This window comes from Elephas maximus, chromosome 11 (genome assembly GCF_024166365.1).
Source record: "Elephas maximus indicus isolate mEleMax1 chromosome 11, mEleMax1 primary haplotype, whole genome shotgun sequence".
NCBI lineage: Eukaryota > Metazoa > Chordata > Mammalia > Proboscidea > Elephantidae > Elephas > Elephas maximus.
The window spans coordinates 32,903,578-32,918,774 of record NC_064829.1 but is presented as its reverse complement, the minus strand read 5'-3'; the positions used below and the strand labels follow the sequence as shown (position 1 = coordinate 32,918,774).

Genomic DNA, 15,197 nt, shown 5'->3' with positions numbered 1-15,197 from the left:
AGTCCCAATCATACTGACCCCATGCACAAAAGAATGAAATACTGCCTGATCCTGTGCCAGTCTCACAACTGTCTCTATGTTTGAGCCCACTGTTGCAGTCACTGTGTCAATCCATCTTGCTGAGGGTCTTCCTCTTTTTGCTGACCCTCTAACTTTACCAGGCATGATGTTCTTCTCTATCATGTCGGTTCCTCCTGATAACATGCCCAAAGTGCGTAAGACAAAGTCTCACCATCCTTGCCTCTAAGGAGTATTCTGGCTGTACTTTTTCCATACAGCTTTCCCATGCATATGGAAAAAAAAAAAACCCAAACCCGTTGCCGTCAGGTTGATTCCGACTCATAGCATGAGGCAACTGAAAATACCATGGCTTGGGTCAGGTACAACTTAGTCCTCAAAGTTTCATCTTTGCTTTTTAACACTTTAAAGAGCTCTTTCACAGCAGATTTGCCCACTGCAATATGTCATCTGATTTCCTGACTGCTGCTTCCTTGGGCATTGATTAGAGATCCAAGTGAAATAAAATCCTCAATAACTTCAATATTTTCTCCAGTTTATTGGTCTAGTTGTAAGGATTTATGTTGTTTATGTTGAGGTGTATTTTCAAACTTCAAGTAATAGTAAATTACTTGATTTGAAAGGATGTCCTAATTCAATCCTCTCTGTGGCATATTACCATACAGTATCGATGCCCCAGGTACATCTGTTGTAATACAGATTATAATGGCATCTTCAGTGTCTAGTGGATCTGAGTTTTGTGATTTTAAATAGCTGGGCATAGCTAGGCATGAATACTAGCATCAAATTGGTTAGCTAAAACTGAAATGAAGGCCAAACAAGAAAGTAAAAAACACAGTGAAAATTAAATTATTCCACATTCTTTTAAGAATGAAAGCAGGAAGTTCAAAAAAAAAAAAACTAAAATAAGATTTTCTACATTTTTTTCTTTGTTGAAATTATTTCTAATGTATAACAATCAAATCTACAAAATGTAAACTCTGTCAAGACATTATTACCAGGTACAGCTTTATGTGTTAGGACATAACAGAAATCTAGAAGTTCTTGCCAGGACACTATAACCTAACGAAAAAGACACCAGGTTCTTGTCTCGTATCTTGTTTGTTCACTGCCACTGGATAAAGTCACTTAAAATTCTGGGTTCTTAGTTTTCTCCCTACCCATGCCTCATCATAAATTATTTTAAAATCCATAACGCATACATGACATACTTTTAAAACTCTGTGTTAACCATAAAGTGTTATTTCACTTTAGCAGACTATAGATGTTCAATAAAAATTAGCACTGATTCAATAATCAGCTATGGCCCATAAAACCCACTGCCATTGAGTCAATTCCAACTCATAGAGAACCTATAGGACAGAGTAGAACTTTGAACTCTGGATTTGAACTGCTGACCTCTTTGTTAGCAGCTATGGCCCATAAAGAGGATTCTAATTCTGTTCAGTGCTATCAAAAGAAAGGCTTTTCCTTGGAGCAATTACTCTGTTCCAGTCGTTCCCAAACCTGGCTGCTCAAACCAACATTTAAGAATTACTGTGTCTGGAGGCGGGGCCAAGATGGCAGACTAGGTAGACGCCACCTCAGATCCCTCTTGCAACAAAGACTCGGAAAAACAAGTGAATCGATCACATACATAACAATCTACGAACCCTGAACAACAAAGACAGATTTAGAGACGGAAAACGAACAAATACGGGGAAGCAGCGACTGTTTTCGGAGCCTGGAGCCAGCGTCCCAGTCAGCGGATTTTCTGGAAAAACAAGTTTCCCAGTGATGGCTCGGAGACAGCAGTCCATATCAAACCACATAAAGAAGCAGACCATGACAGCTTCTACAACCCCCTAAACAAAAGAATCAAAATCTTTCCCAAATGAAGATACAATCCTGGAATTATCAGATACAGAATATAAAAAACTAATTTACAGAATGCTTCAAGACATCACAAATGAAATAAGGCAAACTGCAGAAAAAGCCAAGGAACACACTGATAAAAGAGTTGAAGAACTCAAAAAGATTATTCAAGAACATAGTGTAAAAATTAATAAGTTGCAAGAACCCACAGAGAGACAGCATGTAGAAATCCAAAAGATTAACAATAAAATTACAGAATTAGACAATGCAATAGGAAGTCAGAGGAGCAGACTGGAGCAATTAGAATGCAGACTGGGAAATCTGGAAGACCAGGGAATTAACACCAACATAGCTGAAAAAAAATCAGATAAAAGAATTTTAAAAAATGAAGAAACCCTAAGAATCATGTGGGACTCTATCAAGAAGGATAACTTACGTGTGATTGGAGTCCCAAAACAGGGAGGGAGGACAGAAAACACAGAGAAAGTAGTTGAAGATCTCCTGACAGAAAACTTCCCTGACATCATGAAAGACGAAAGGATATCTATCCAAGATGCTCATCGAACCCCATTTAAGATTGATCCAAAAAGAAAAACACCAAGACATATTATCATCAAACTTGCCAAAACCAAAGATAAAGAGAAAATTTTAAAAGCAGCCAGGGAGAAAAGAAAGGTCTCCTTCAAGGGAGAATCAATAAGAATAAGTTCAGACTACTCAGCAGAAACCATGCAGGCAAGAAGGGAATGGGACAACATATACAGAGCACTGAAGGAGAAAAACTGCCAGCCAAGGATCATATATCCAGCAAAACTCTCTCTGAAATATGAAGGCGAAATTAAGATATTTACAGATAAACACAAGCTTAGAGAATTTGCAAAAACCAAACCAAAGCTACAAGAAATACTAAAGGATATTCTTTGGTCAGAAAACCAATAATATCAGATACCAGCACAACACAAGGTCACAAAACAGAACATCCTGATATCAACTCAAATAGGGAAATCACAAAAACAAATTAAAATTAATTAAAAAAAAATGCTTATAACAGGGAATTACTGAAGTCAGTATGTAAAAGATCACAATAATCAAAAAGAGGGACTAAACACAGGTGGAATAGAACTGCCATATGGAGAGTGATACAAGGCGATATAGGACAATACAAGTTAGGTTTTTCCTTAGAAAAATAGGGGTAAATATCAAGGTAACCACATAGAGGTATAACAACTCCATAACTCAAGATAAAAGCCAAGAAAAACGTAATGACTCAACAAACATAAAGTCAAACACTATGAAAATGAGGATCTCACAATTTACTAAGAAAAACATCTCAGCACAAAAAAAGTATATGGAAAAATGAAATTGTCAACAACATACATAAAAAAGCATCAAAATGACAACACTAAACACTTATTTATCTATAATTACACTGAATGTAAACAGACTAAATGCACCAATAAAGAGACAGAGAGTCACGGACTGGATAAAGAAACACGATCCGTCTATATGCCGCCTACAAGAGACACACCTTAGACTTAGAGACACAAACAAACTAAAACTCAAAGGATGGAAAAAAATATATCAAGCAAACAATCAGCAAAAAAGAAGACGAGTAGCAATATTAATTTCTGACAAAATAGACTTTAGACTTAAATCCACCATAAAGGATGAAGAAGGACACTACATAATGATAAAAGGGACAATTGATCAGGAGGACATAACCATATTAAATATTTATGCACCCAACGACAGGGCTGCAAGATACATAAATCAAATTTTAACAGAACTGGAAAGTGAGACAGACACCTCCACAATTATACTAGGAGACTTCAACACACCACTTTCGGGGAAGGACAGGACATCCAGTAAGAAGCTCAATAGAGACACGGAAGACCTAATTACAACAATCAAGCAACTTGACCTCATTGACTTATACAGAACTCTCCACCCAAATGCTGCAAAGTATACTTTTTTTTCTAGCGCACATGGAACATTCTCTAGAATAGACCACATATTAGGTCATAAAACAAACCTTTGCAGAATCCAAAACATCGAAATATTACAAAGCATCTTCTCAGACCACAAGGCAATAAAACTTGAAATCAATAACAGAAAAACTAGGGAAAAGAAATCAAATACTTGGAAACTGAACAATACCCTCATGAAAAAAGACTGGGTGATAGAAGACATTAAGGAAGGAATAAGGAAATTCATAGAATGCAACGAGAATGAAAATACTTCCTATCAAAACCTCTGGGACACAGCAAAAGCAGTGCTCAGAGGCCAGTTTATATTGAAAAATGCACACATACAAAAAGAAGAAAGAGCCAAAATCAGAGAACTGTCCCTACAACTTGAACAAACAGAAAGTGAGCAACAAAAGAATCCATCAGGCACCAGAAGAAAACAAATAATAAAAATTAGAGCTGAACTAAATGAATTAGAGAACAGAAAAACAATTGAAAGAATTAACAAAGCCAAAAGCTGGTTCTTTGAAAAAATTAACAAAATTGATAAACCATTGGCTAGACTGACTAAAGAAATACAGGAAAGGAAACAAATAACCCGAATAAGAAACGAGAAGGGCCACATCACAACAGACCCAACTGAAATTAAAAGAATCATATCAGATTATTACGAAAAATTGTACTCTAACAAATTTGCAAACCTAGAAGAAATGGATAAATTCCTGGAAAAACACTACCTACCCAAACTAACACATTCAGGAGTAGAACAACTAAATAGACCCATAACAAAAAAAGAGATTGAAACAGTAGTCAAAAAACTCCCAACAAAAAAAAGCCCTGGCCCGGACGGCTTCACTGCAGAGTTCTACCAAACTTTCAGAGAAGAGTTAACACCACTACTACTAAAGGTATTTCAAAGCATAGAAAATGACAGAATACTACCCAACTCATTCTATGAAGCCACCATCTCCGATACCAAAACCAGGTAAAGACATTACAAAAAAAGAAAATTACAGACCTATATCCCTCATGAACACAGATGCAAAAATCCTCAACAAAATTCTAGCCAATAGAATTCAACAACATATCAAAAAATTAAGCCACCATGACCAAGTGGGATTTATACCAGGTATGCAAGGCTGTTTAATATCAGAAAAACTATTAATGCAATCCACCACATAAATAAAACAAAAGACAAAAACCACATGAGCTTATCAGATTGATGCAAAAAAGGCATTTGACAAAGTCCAACACCCTTTTATGATAAAAACTCTCACCAAAATAGGAATTGAAGGAAAATTCCTCAACGTAATAAAGGGCATCTATGCAAAGCCAACAGCCAACATCACTCTAAATGGAGAGAACCTGAAAGCATTTCCCTTGAGAACGGGAACCAGACAAGGATGCCCTTCATCTCCGCTCTTATTCAACATCGTGCTAGAAGCCCTAGCCAGGGCAATTAGGCTAGACAAAGAAATAAAGGGCATCCGGATTGGCAAGGAGGAAGTAAAATTATCTCTATTTGCAGATGCCATGATCTTATACACAGAAAACCCTAAGGAATCCTCCAGAAAACTACTGAAACTAATAGAAGAGTTTGGCAGAGTCTCAGGTTATAAGATAAACATACAAAAATCACTTGGATTTTTGTATGTTTATCTTATACACTTTGTATGTTTATCTTATACATCAACAAAAAGAACATCGAAGAGGAAATAACCAAATCAATACCATTCACAGTAGCCCCCAAGAAGATAAAATACTTAGGAATAAATCTTACCAAAGATGTAAAAGACCTATACAAAGAAAACTACAAAGCTCTACTACAAGAAATTCAAAAGGACATACTTAAGTGGAAAAACATACCTTGCTCATGGATAGGAAGACTTAACATAGTAAAAATGTCTATTCCACCAAAAGCCATCTATACATACAATGCACTTCTGATCCAAATTCCAACGTCATTTTTTAAGGTGATACAGAAACAAATCACCAACTTCATATGGAAGGGAAAGAAGCCTCGGATAAGCAAAGCATTACTGAAAAAGAAGAACAAAGTGGGAGGCCTCACTCTTCCTGATTTCAGAACCTATTATACAGCCACAGTAGTTCAAACAGCCTGGTATTGGTACAACAACAGGCACATAGACCAGTGGAACAGAATTGAGAACCCAGATATAAATCCATCCACATAAGAGCAGCTGATATTTGACGAAGGCCCAGTGTCAGTTAATTGGGGAAAAGATAGTCTTTTTAACAAATGGTGCTGCCATAACTGGATATCCATTTGCAAAAAAATGAAACAGGACCCATACCTCACACCAAGCACAAAAACTAACTCCAAGTGGATCAAAGACCTAAACATAAAGACCAAAACGATAAAGATCATGGAAGAAAAAATAGGGACAACCTTAGGAGGCCTAATACAAGGCATAAACAGAATACAAAACATTACCAAAAATGACGAAGACAAACCAGATAACTGGGAGCTCCTAAAAATCAAACACCTAAGCTCATCTAAAGAGTAAAAAGACCACCTACAGACTGGGAAAGAATTTTCAGCTATGACACATCCGACCAGCGCCTGATCTCTAAAATCTACATGATTCTGTCAAAACTTAACCACAAAAAGACAAACAACCCAATCAAGAAGTGGGCAAAGGATATGAACACACATTTCACTAAAGAAGATATTCAGGCAGCCAACAGATACATGAGAAAATGCTCTCGATCATTAGCCATTAGAGAAATGCAAATTAAAACTACGATGAGATTCCATCTCACTCCAACAAGGCTGGCATTAATCCAAAAAACACAAAATAATAAATGTTGGAGAGGCTGCAGAGAGATTGGAACTCGTATACACTGCTGGTGGGAATGTAAAATGGTACAACCACTTTGGAAATCTATCCGGCGATATCTTAAACAGTTAGAAATAGAACTACCATACAACCCAGAAATCCCACTCCTCAGAATATACCCTAGAGAAACAGGAGCCTTCACACAAACAGATATATGCACACCCATGTTTATTGCAGCTCTGTTTACAATAGCAAAAAGCTGGAAGCAACCAAGGTGTCCATCAACGGATGAATGGGTAAATAAATTGTGGTATATTCACACAATGGAATACTACGCATCGATAAAGAACAGTGACGAATCTGTGACACATTTCATAACATGGAGGAACCTGGAAGGCATTACGCTGAGCGAAATCAGTCAGAGGCAAAAGGACAAATATTGTATAAGACCACTATTATAAGATCTTGAGAAATAGTATAAACTGAGAAGAACACATACTTTTGTGGTTACGACGGGGGGGGGAGGGAGGGAGAGGGTTTTTTACTGATTAATTAGTAGATAAGAACTGCTTTAGGTGAAGGGAAGGACAACACTCAATACATGGAAGGTCAGCTCAATTGGACTGGACCAAAAGCAAAGAAGTTTCCAGGATAAAATGAATGCTTCAAAGGTCAGCGAAGCAAGGGCGGGGGTTTGGGGACCAGGTGACTTCTAAGTCAACTGGCAAAATAATTCTATTACGAAAACATTCTGCATCCCTCTTTGAAATGTGGCGTCTGGGGTCTTAAATGCTAACAAGCGGCCATCTAAGATGCATCAATTGGTCTCAACCCACCTGGAGCAAAGGAGAATGAAGAACGCCAAGGTCACACGATAACTAAGAGCCCAAGAGACAGAAAGGGCCACATGAACTAGAGACCTACATCATCCTGAGACCAGAAGAACTAGTTGGTGCTGGGCCACAATCGCTGACTGCCCTGACAGGGAGCACAACAGAGAACCCCTGAGGGAGCAGGAGATCAGTGGGATGCAGACCCCAAATTCTCATAAAAAGACCAGACTTAATGGTCTGACTGTGACTAGAGGAATCCCGGCAGTCATGGTTCCCAAACCTTCTGTTGGCACAGGACAGGAACCATCCCCGAAGACAACTCATCAGACATGAAAGGGACTGGAAAGTGGGTAGCAGAGAGATGCTGATGAACAGTGAGCTAATTATATCAGGTGGACACTTGAGACTGTGTTGGCATCTCCTGTCTGGAGGGGGGATGGGAGGATAGAGAGAGTTGGAAGCTGGCAAAATTGTCACGAAAGGAAAGACTGGAAGGGCTGACTCATTAGGGGGAGAGAAGTGGGAGTAAGGAGTAAGATGTATATAAACTTATATGTGACAGACTGACTTGATTTGTAAACGTTCACTTGAAGCTCAATAAAAGTTAATAAAAAAAAAAAAAAAAGAATTACTGTGTCTATAAAATATTTTCTCTCTGAAATTAAACTCAGGATCCCAAGAGAAACTCTCCAAAGCACATACATTTCTCCATTTGAAAAATCAGACCGGCAATAGAAAAAGATGAAAAAAGACAAGGACCCAGGAAATGACTATCACTTTGTACCTACCCAAGGGTTTGACTCCTGCCCCAGTTCTTGTCACCTGGCCTTCCCTTTTCATTCTATGTCCAAAGCTGCCCTTCTGCTTCTGAAGGCAACCATCCACAGACACTAAACTCTTATCTTGATCATGCAAACAAGGCTGGGAATTTTACTAAGATTTTACTATTCAAGGAGCAAAACAGTCTAAAAGGAAGAGATTAAATACACGGCCTTTAACACTAGATGCACCAAAGAGAAAAAGAACAATCACTCAAAATCAAAAGAACAACTCCGTTATGGCATAAGTCAGAAAAGAACTGTACTAAAAAATTATAATTTTAAAATTAATTTGCCACATACTATCTCCCACACGGAAACCCTGGTGGCATAGTGGTCAAGTGCTACGGCTGCTAACCAAAAGGTTGGCAGTTCAAATACAGCAGGTGCTCCTTAGAAATTCTACGGGGCAGTTCTACTCTGTTCTAAAGGGTTGCTATGAGTTGGAATCAAGTTAACTGCAGTGGGTTTGGTTTGGTTTTATCTCCCACAGATTAACAGTATTCCTGATAAAACTTGTCTTATCCTGAAAAAGTAGGTCATTGTAAACCCTAAAAATACTAACTAGCCGATGAAAACTTCCTTGCTTCACTCAAGAACCTCCCAACTCACAAGGTTTAGGAAAAAAATACAATCTCTTACTTATTCACTTTACTCACAGTCTCTCTCCTCCCCTTAGCACTTTTTTAAAAGAAGTGTTACCATTATAACACCTACGAAGGAGCAATGCCAAATATATTTAACCTGAATCTAATCATGACGAAAAAAAAAATCAGAAAAAACCAAATAATAGGAAATTCTGTAAAATAACTAGCCTAGCACTTGAAATGTTACGATAAAATGAACAACAACAACAAAAGTTTGGGGAACTATTCTAGATCCAAGGAATCTAAAGAGAAATGCCAACTAAATGTAAATGAACCAATTTTTTACTAGAAACAAGACCATAAAATAAGTACTGATAAAGGACATTATTGGGATAACTGTGAAAACTTGAACATCGACTATATAAAAGACAATGGTATTGTACCAATATTAATTCCCATGTGTGAAGATGAGTATATTATGGTTATGTAAAAACAAATAACCTTTTCCTCAGGAGATACATAGTATTTAGGTATCAACTGTTATGACCTCTATAACCAAGTCTTAAATGGTTCATCAAAAAGTCCTGTGTGTGTTCATGTGAATAGAGAGAAAGGGAAACATAGAGCAAATATGGCAAAATGTTAACAATTGGTCAAAAGAGGTAAAGGGTATACAAGGTTTGAAATTTTCAAAATAAAAAAACTGAGGAAGAAATGAAATGTTACTCACTAGTTGTTTGACTTTAACTGCCTGTGGAATACCAGGTGGTTGTGAAAGGATGGAGTTTGGCTGTGCAAGTTTGATCTGGACTGGAGCATCAACCACAGGCTTGTCAGCTGTGGTCCCAGAAAAAGTAACAACAGGTTTCATAGAAGGAAGACAAATAGTTGCAGCTGAAGTTTCTCCAAAAGTCACCGATGGAAGGGCCAGTGATACTGCTGCTCCAGAAACAACTGGTTTTTTAGGTTGAAGTGAGACTGTTGTAACTGTATTTGGTACAGAAGTCACAAGTGGTTTTGAAGTCTGAAGCAAAACAGTTCCAGCTGTTGTTCCTCCTGGTATAGCAGCTGGACCCACAGGATGAAGTGTCACAACTCCAGTGTTTGTTCCGTCTGGACCAGCAAGTGGATTCTCAATGTGTACTGACACAGTTCTAGGGGCTGTTTCTCCAGAAACAGTAACAGTCTTTTCAGACTGGACTGAGGAAGCTGTTGTCACCACAGGAGAAGAAGTTACTGTTGTGGTACAAGTAGCAATGACTGCCTCACTAGAAGTCTGCTGAACACACTGCTGAATAAAGCTCTGAGAGTTAGGTATAAGTTGTCGTAAGGCAATCACACTTTTCTAGAAACAGAGAAGAGGAAAAAAATAATAAATTAGCACCTAGTAAAAAAAAAAAAACTTTGTACTTCATCTCTTTATAACATAAAGTAAATCAAAAGTATATCAAGTGTTTCTGTAAAGGAAACCTTGTGTTAATTTTTTCTGTTCTGTCAATAACAAGCACACAATTTTAAGTCCAAAAGTGCATGAGCCCAAAAGTGTTTTATTTTTAACACAAATTCATGTCTCATTATCAGACTTATTTTATACACCTCAATATCAACTTAGTAAAATAAAACACTGCATTATTCTTCTTTGTATTTGTCTAAACTCCATAATAGGTCATTAGCTTCGATATCTCTAAGTTTATTTGCACCCCAAGTCTTTGTTAAGTAATTTTCAAACTTTGGATAGATACTCTTTAACATAAACCAAATAAAAACAAGGTGAATTTTAAGATAAAAAACAATTTCTCCAGTAGTGCTGAAATATTTTCTGACTGGACTTTAAATCACTCTAAACCGCTGAAAAAGTAAAGTCAGTTCAAACTAAAAACTAATGTTGCTATTGTTAGCAACCCTATGTACAACAGAACAGAATGCAACACTGCCTGGTCTTGCACCATCCTCATAATTGTTGCTATGTTTGAGCCCATTCCTGCAGCCACTGTGTCAAATCCATTTCCTTGAGGGTCTTCATCTTTTTCACTGACCCCGTATACTTTACCAAGGCTGATGTCCTTCTCAAGGGACTGATCCCTCCTGATAATATGACGAAAGTATGTGAGATGAAGTCTCACCGTCCTCGCTTGTAAGGAGCATTCTGGCTGTGCTTCCTCCAAGACAGATTTGTTCACTGTTCTGGCAGTCCATGGTATATTTATTATTCTTCACCAACACCATAATTCAGAGGTGTCAATTCTTTTTCCCTCTTTTTTATTTGCTGTCCAGCTTTCGCATGCATATGAGACTGAAAATACCATGGCTTAGGTCAGGTACACCTTAGTCCTCAAAGTGACATTTTTGCTTTTTAACACTTTGGTATATTTGTCCAATGCAATATGTCATTTGATTTCTTGACTGTTCCTTCTAAGCACACTGATTGTGGATCGAAGTCAAATGAAATCCTTGACAACTTCAATACCTTCTCTGTTTATCATGATGTTGCTTATTGGTTCAGAAATGAGCTTTTTTTGGCTTTGTTTTTAAGTAACAAAAAAAATGCCAAAAGAAGGCAGATAGCTGGTTATCTTCTGGGGAATTCATGGGCTGTTTTAGAAGATCTCCCTGTTTTAACTTCTGTCAGGCTGCATACTAAGAGCCATGAAAGCAATCACAAAGAAACACAGTCCCTACTTAAGAAGTAAAGAGAACTATTTCCCCCCTCCTCTACTTTGTTAAAAAAAAAAAAAAAAATTGAGAAAATTTTTATCTGAAGAAATTTCAAAAAGAAAATACAAACGGTCATAAAGAAAAGAAATAGAAAATCCCTCACAATCTTCTTCCAAAATTTCAAAATGGGAGAAAAATTGTTTTGGAAATAAACAAATGAAGTGATTTATTTAAATAAATATAAACTAGAAATCTAAGATGAGGTAGTTGTGAAGAAAAGTAAAATTGGGAAGAAATGTTGACGTCATGAGGCTTAAGACAGGCAACAGTATATATCTGAATTATCTCTTGACCATCTGCTCAGAGTTAAGCTTAAATGTTGAATCCCTCGTCCTATAAGATACCCAACTCCCTAAAACTCTCAAAGATGAGGAAAAAAAACTCTAAAAAAATCATGACTTAACAGGCCCTTAGAAAATAGATAAAAAGTACAAAAACTACATGGTAATATTTGGTAACTTAAAGGTAATGTTATCTAGCAAATAGATTCAGATAGCCTAAATTGTGGCATTTACTGGACCTGTGTGTCTGGTCAAAAGTTAGTCAATTTAAGCAGTTTTCTCAACTCTAAAATGGAGAATACACTTTACTCTCAAAGGACTGACATGAAAATTAAGTGTAAATAATGCAAATTAAAAGTATTTAGCAAAGTATATGATACATAGTTGGTGCTTAACTAATTTCCTTCCTTCCCACAGTGTCTTCAACAGGTATGAAATATAGATAAACTCAAAAGGGTTGCCAGTGTTACATGCTGCACCTCTAGCTCACAGAAACATGGCACTGAAAGAGACCTTGGATTCAATCTCCGACCAAAGAAAGAACAGCCTCTAACATCTCACTAGAGAGGGTCATCCAAAGACAGAGCACAATTCATTTCATGAAGCAGCCCACCACATTTTTGGACAAATCTACCCAATCCTAGCTACATGCTCTAGAGCTACAACAGTCAAAATATTTGTGCATAGATAATTTGCTATTAGGTATTGCCCTTCCTAGACCAAGTCTCCTCTGGAAAAAATTTTCTTTCTTTTTTTAAGTGTTATTGTGGTAAAATGCATATGAAACACAAAACCTGTCATTTTAACTATTTTTAAGCATATAACTAAGTGACATTAATTACATTCACCACATTGTTCAACCATCACCACTGTCCACTTCCAAAAGTCTTTCATCATCCCGAACAGAAACTCAGTATCCTTTAAACAACAGCTCCCTATTTCCCTCTCTTCCTAGGCCCTGGTAACTACTCAGAAACTTCTCTATACACGTTTTCATTCTAGATATTTCACATAAGTGGGATCATACAGCAGTTGTCCTTTTGTGACAAAGTTATTTCACTCAGCATAATGTTTTCAAGGTTCATCCATGTCATAGCATGTATCAGAACTTCATTTCTCTTATGGCTGAATAGTATCCTGTTGTACGGCCGTATCACATCCTGTTTACCCACTCATCTGTTGACATACACTTGGGTTGTTGCCACCTTTTGGCTATTGTGAACAATGCTGCAATGAATACTAATGCCCAAGTATCTGTTTGAGTCCCTGCTTTCAAGTCTCTTGGGTATATACTACAGAGCAGAATTGCTGGGTCATACGGTAATTCTGTATTTAACTTTTTGAGGAACCACCAAACTGTTTTTCACAAAGGCTGCACCATTTTACATCCCCACCAGCAATTATGGTTGAGGGTTCAAATTTCTCCATATCCTTGCTACCACTTGTTATTTTCCATTTTTCTGATAATAGCCATCCTATTGTTATTGTGTGCCAACAGGTCGATTCTGACTCATAGTGACCCTATATGACAGAGAACTTCCCATAAGGTTTCCTAAGCTATAATCTTTATGGGAGATTGCCAGGTCTTTTCTCCCACAGAACCACCTATGAGTTTGAACCAACCTTTCCATTAGAAGCTGAGCTCTCTAACCACTGCACCACCAATCCTTATCATCATCCTGTTGCTGCTGTTGTTGTTAGGTGTCCTAGAGTCAGTTCCGACTAATAGCGGACCCTAAGTACAACAGAACAAAACATTGTCCAGGTCCTGTGTCATCCTCAGCCATCCTCACAATCACTGCAGTTTGAGCCCACTGTTGCGGCCATTGTGTCACTCCATCTCACTGAGAATCTTCTTCTTTTTCTGACAGACATCCTAGTGAATGTGAAGTGGCATCCTGTTGTGGTTTTGATTTGCATTTCCCTAATGACAGCTGGGGATCTTTTCATGTGCATACTGGCTACCTGTATATTTTGTATGTCTTACTTAAAGAAATGTCTATTCAAGTCCTTTACCCATTTTTTAATTAGGTTACTCATTTTATTTCCGTTGCCGTTGAACCGTAAAAGGATTCTCAGTTTCTTTAGCCACACTTCGTACCACACGATTCTCATCCTCCTATTCAACCTGGCCACTCTCTTGACAACAGTTTCTACTACATTAATTAGCCTTCTGAAAATGAAAATATGGTGCCATTCCCCTTCCCACTCTTCTCTTATTAGGAACAAAAGGAGTCTCCACTACAAAGCCTCTTTCATCTTCTCTAGACAACACAAAATTTTCTAAGAGCAACTCCTCATTCTATTATTTTAAAAGTTATGGGACGAGTCTCTGGATCACTCGAGCCCCAGATCTTTAATGACTTTATGAATTTCAATCTGATTCCTTTTCAGTTTCTGAGTATCCAAAAGGAATGTTATTTTTTTAGTCTGCCAAAATAATCTCATTACCAAAGTTATTGTTTTCTATCAAAATGCTATTTAATTCAATAAATCTTAGAGATGAGTATGCCTACTAACAATGTAAATTAATTTTTAAAAACAGTCTTCCTACCAAATTTGGTACTATGTGCTTTATTTCTAAAAGAATATGAGGAATCATTAGGACAAAAACAGAAAGCCCTTAATTTCCAAAAGAACAGTCAAGAGTCCTTGAGTATATTCCTGTAGAAGCATTAAACAATATTAAGCTATGTTCATGAATGATATATTACTCGTTTTCTCAGCATAATCCAAAGAATACGGATTATGAACATGCTCTACAGTTTAAAACAGAAGTGAGAGAGTTCTCCTACACTGCTAGTTATCTTCACATTGAGTTGTTGTACTGAACAGGTTTTAAATTATCTTAATTTAATCTAACTCAAATTTCTTCAAGGTAACATATAACTCTACCTTAAGAAAAGGAACTAGGTGAGGTTGAGGTGAAGACTTGAGTTCAACATACAGTTTCCTAGTAAATTCTTCTGCTTCAATTTTTGCATCCTGAGGAGAGAAAGAAACACTTTTCAGTCTACAAACATTTTAAGAGGCAGAGTATAAAATGTGTGATTACACGTCTTGCTATCCTAGATATAGCAAATTTTTCACAATTGGTAGAAATCCAACACTAAGTGAAGGACAATTTTTTTCATGTCACCTTTGAAATGGGTAAACATAAATAACGTTTATAGAGAATACAATGAAGGGAAGGCTTTTTTTTTTTTTTAAGATCACAATTGGTAGAAATCCAACACTAAGTGAAGGACAATTTTTTTCATGTCACCTTTGAAATGGGTAAACATAAATAACGTTTATAGAGAATACAATGAAGGGAAGGCTTT

The 15,197-nt window shown here is 37.1% G+C and overlaps 1 protein-coding gene across 1 annotated transcript in view; it reads right to left on the bottom strand.

Moving 5' to 3' along the window:
* Window positions 1-15,197, bottom strand: part of TAF4B (TATA-box binding protein associated factor 4b) — a 143,596-nt gene that overhangs the window by 106,724 nt on the left and 21,675 nt on the right. The window contains exons 6-7 of the mRNA XM_049899913.1: window positions 14,770-14,859; window positions 9,609-10,223 (exon numbers count right to left, since the gene is read on the bottom strand). Coding sequence (XP_049755870.1) covers window positions 9,609-10,223; window positions 14,770-14,859 — 705 coding nt within the window. The remainder of the gene's footprint in view (window positions 1-9,608; window positions 10,224-14,769; window positions 14,860-15,197) is intronic.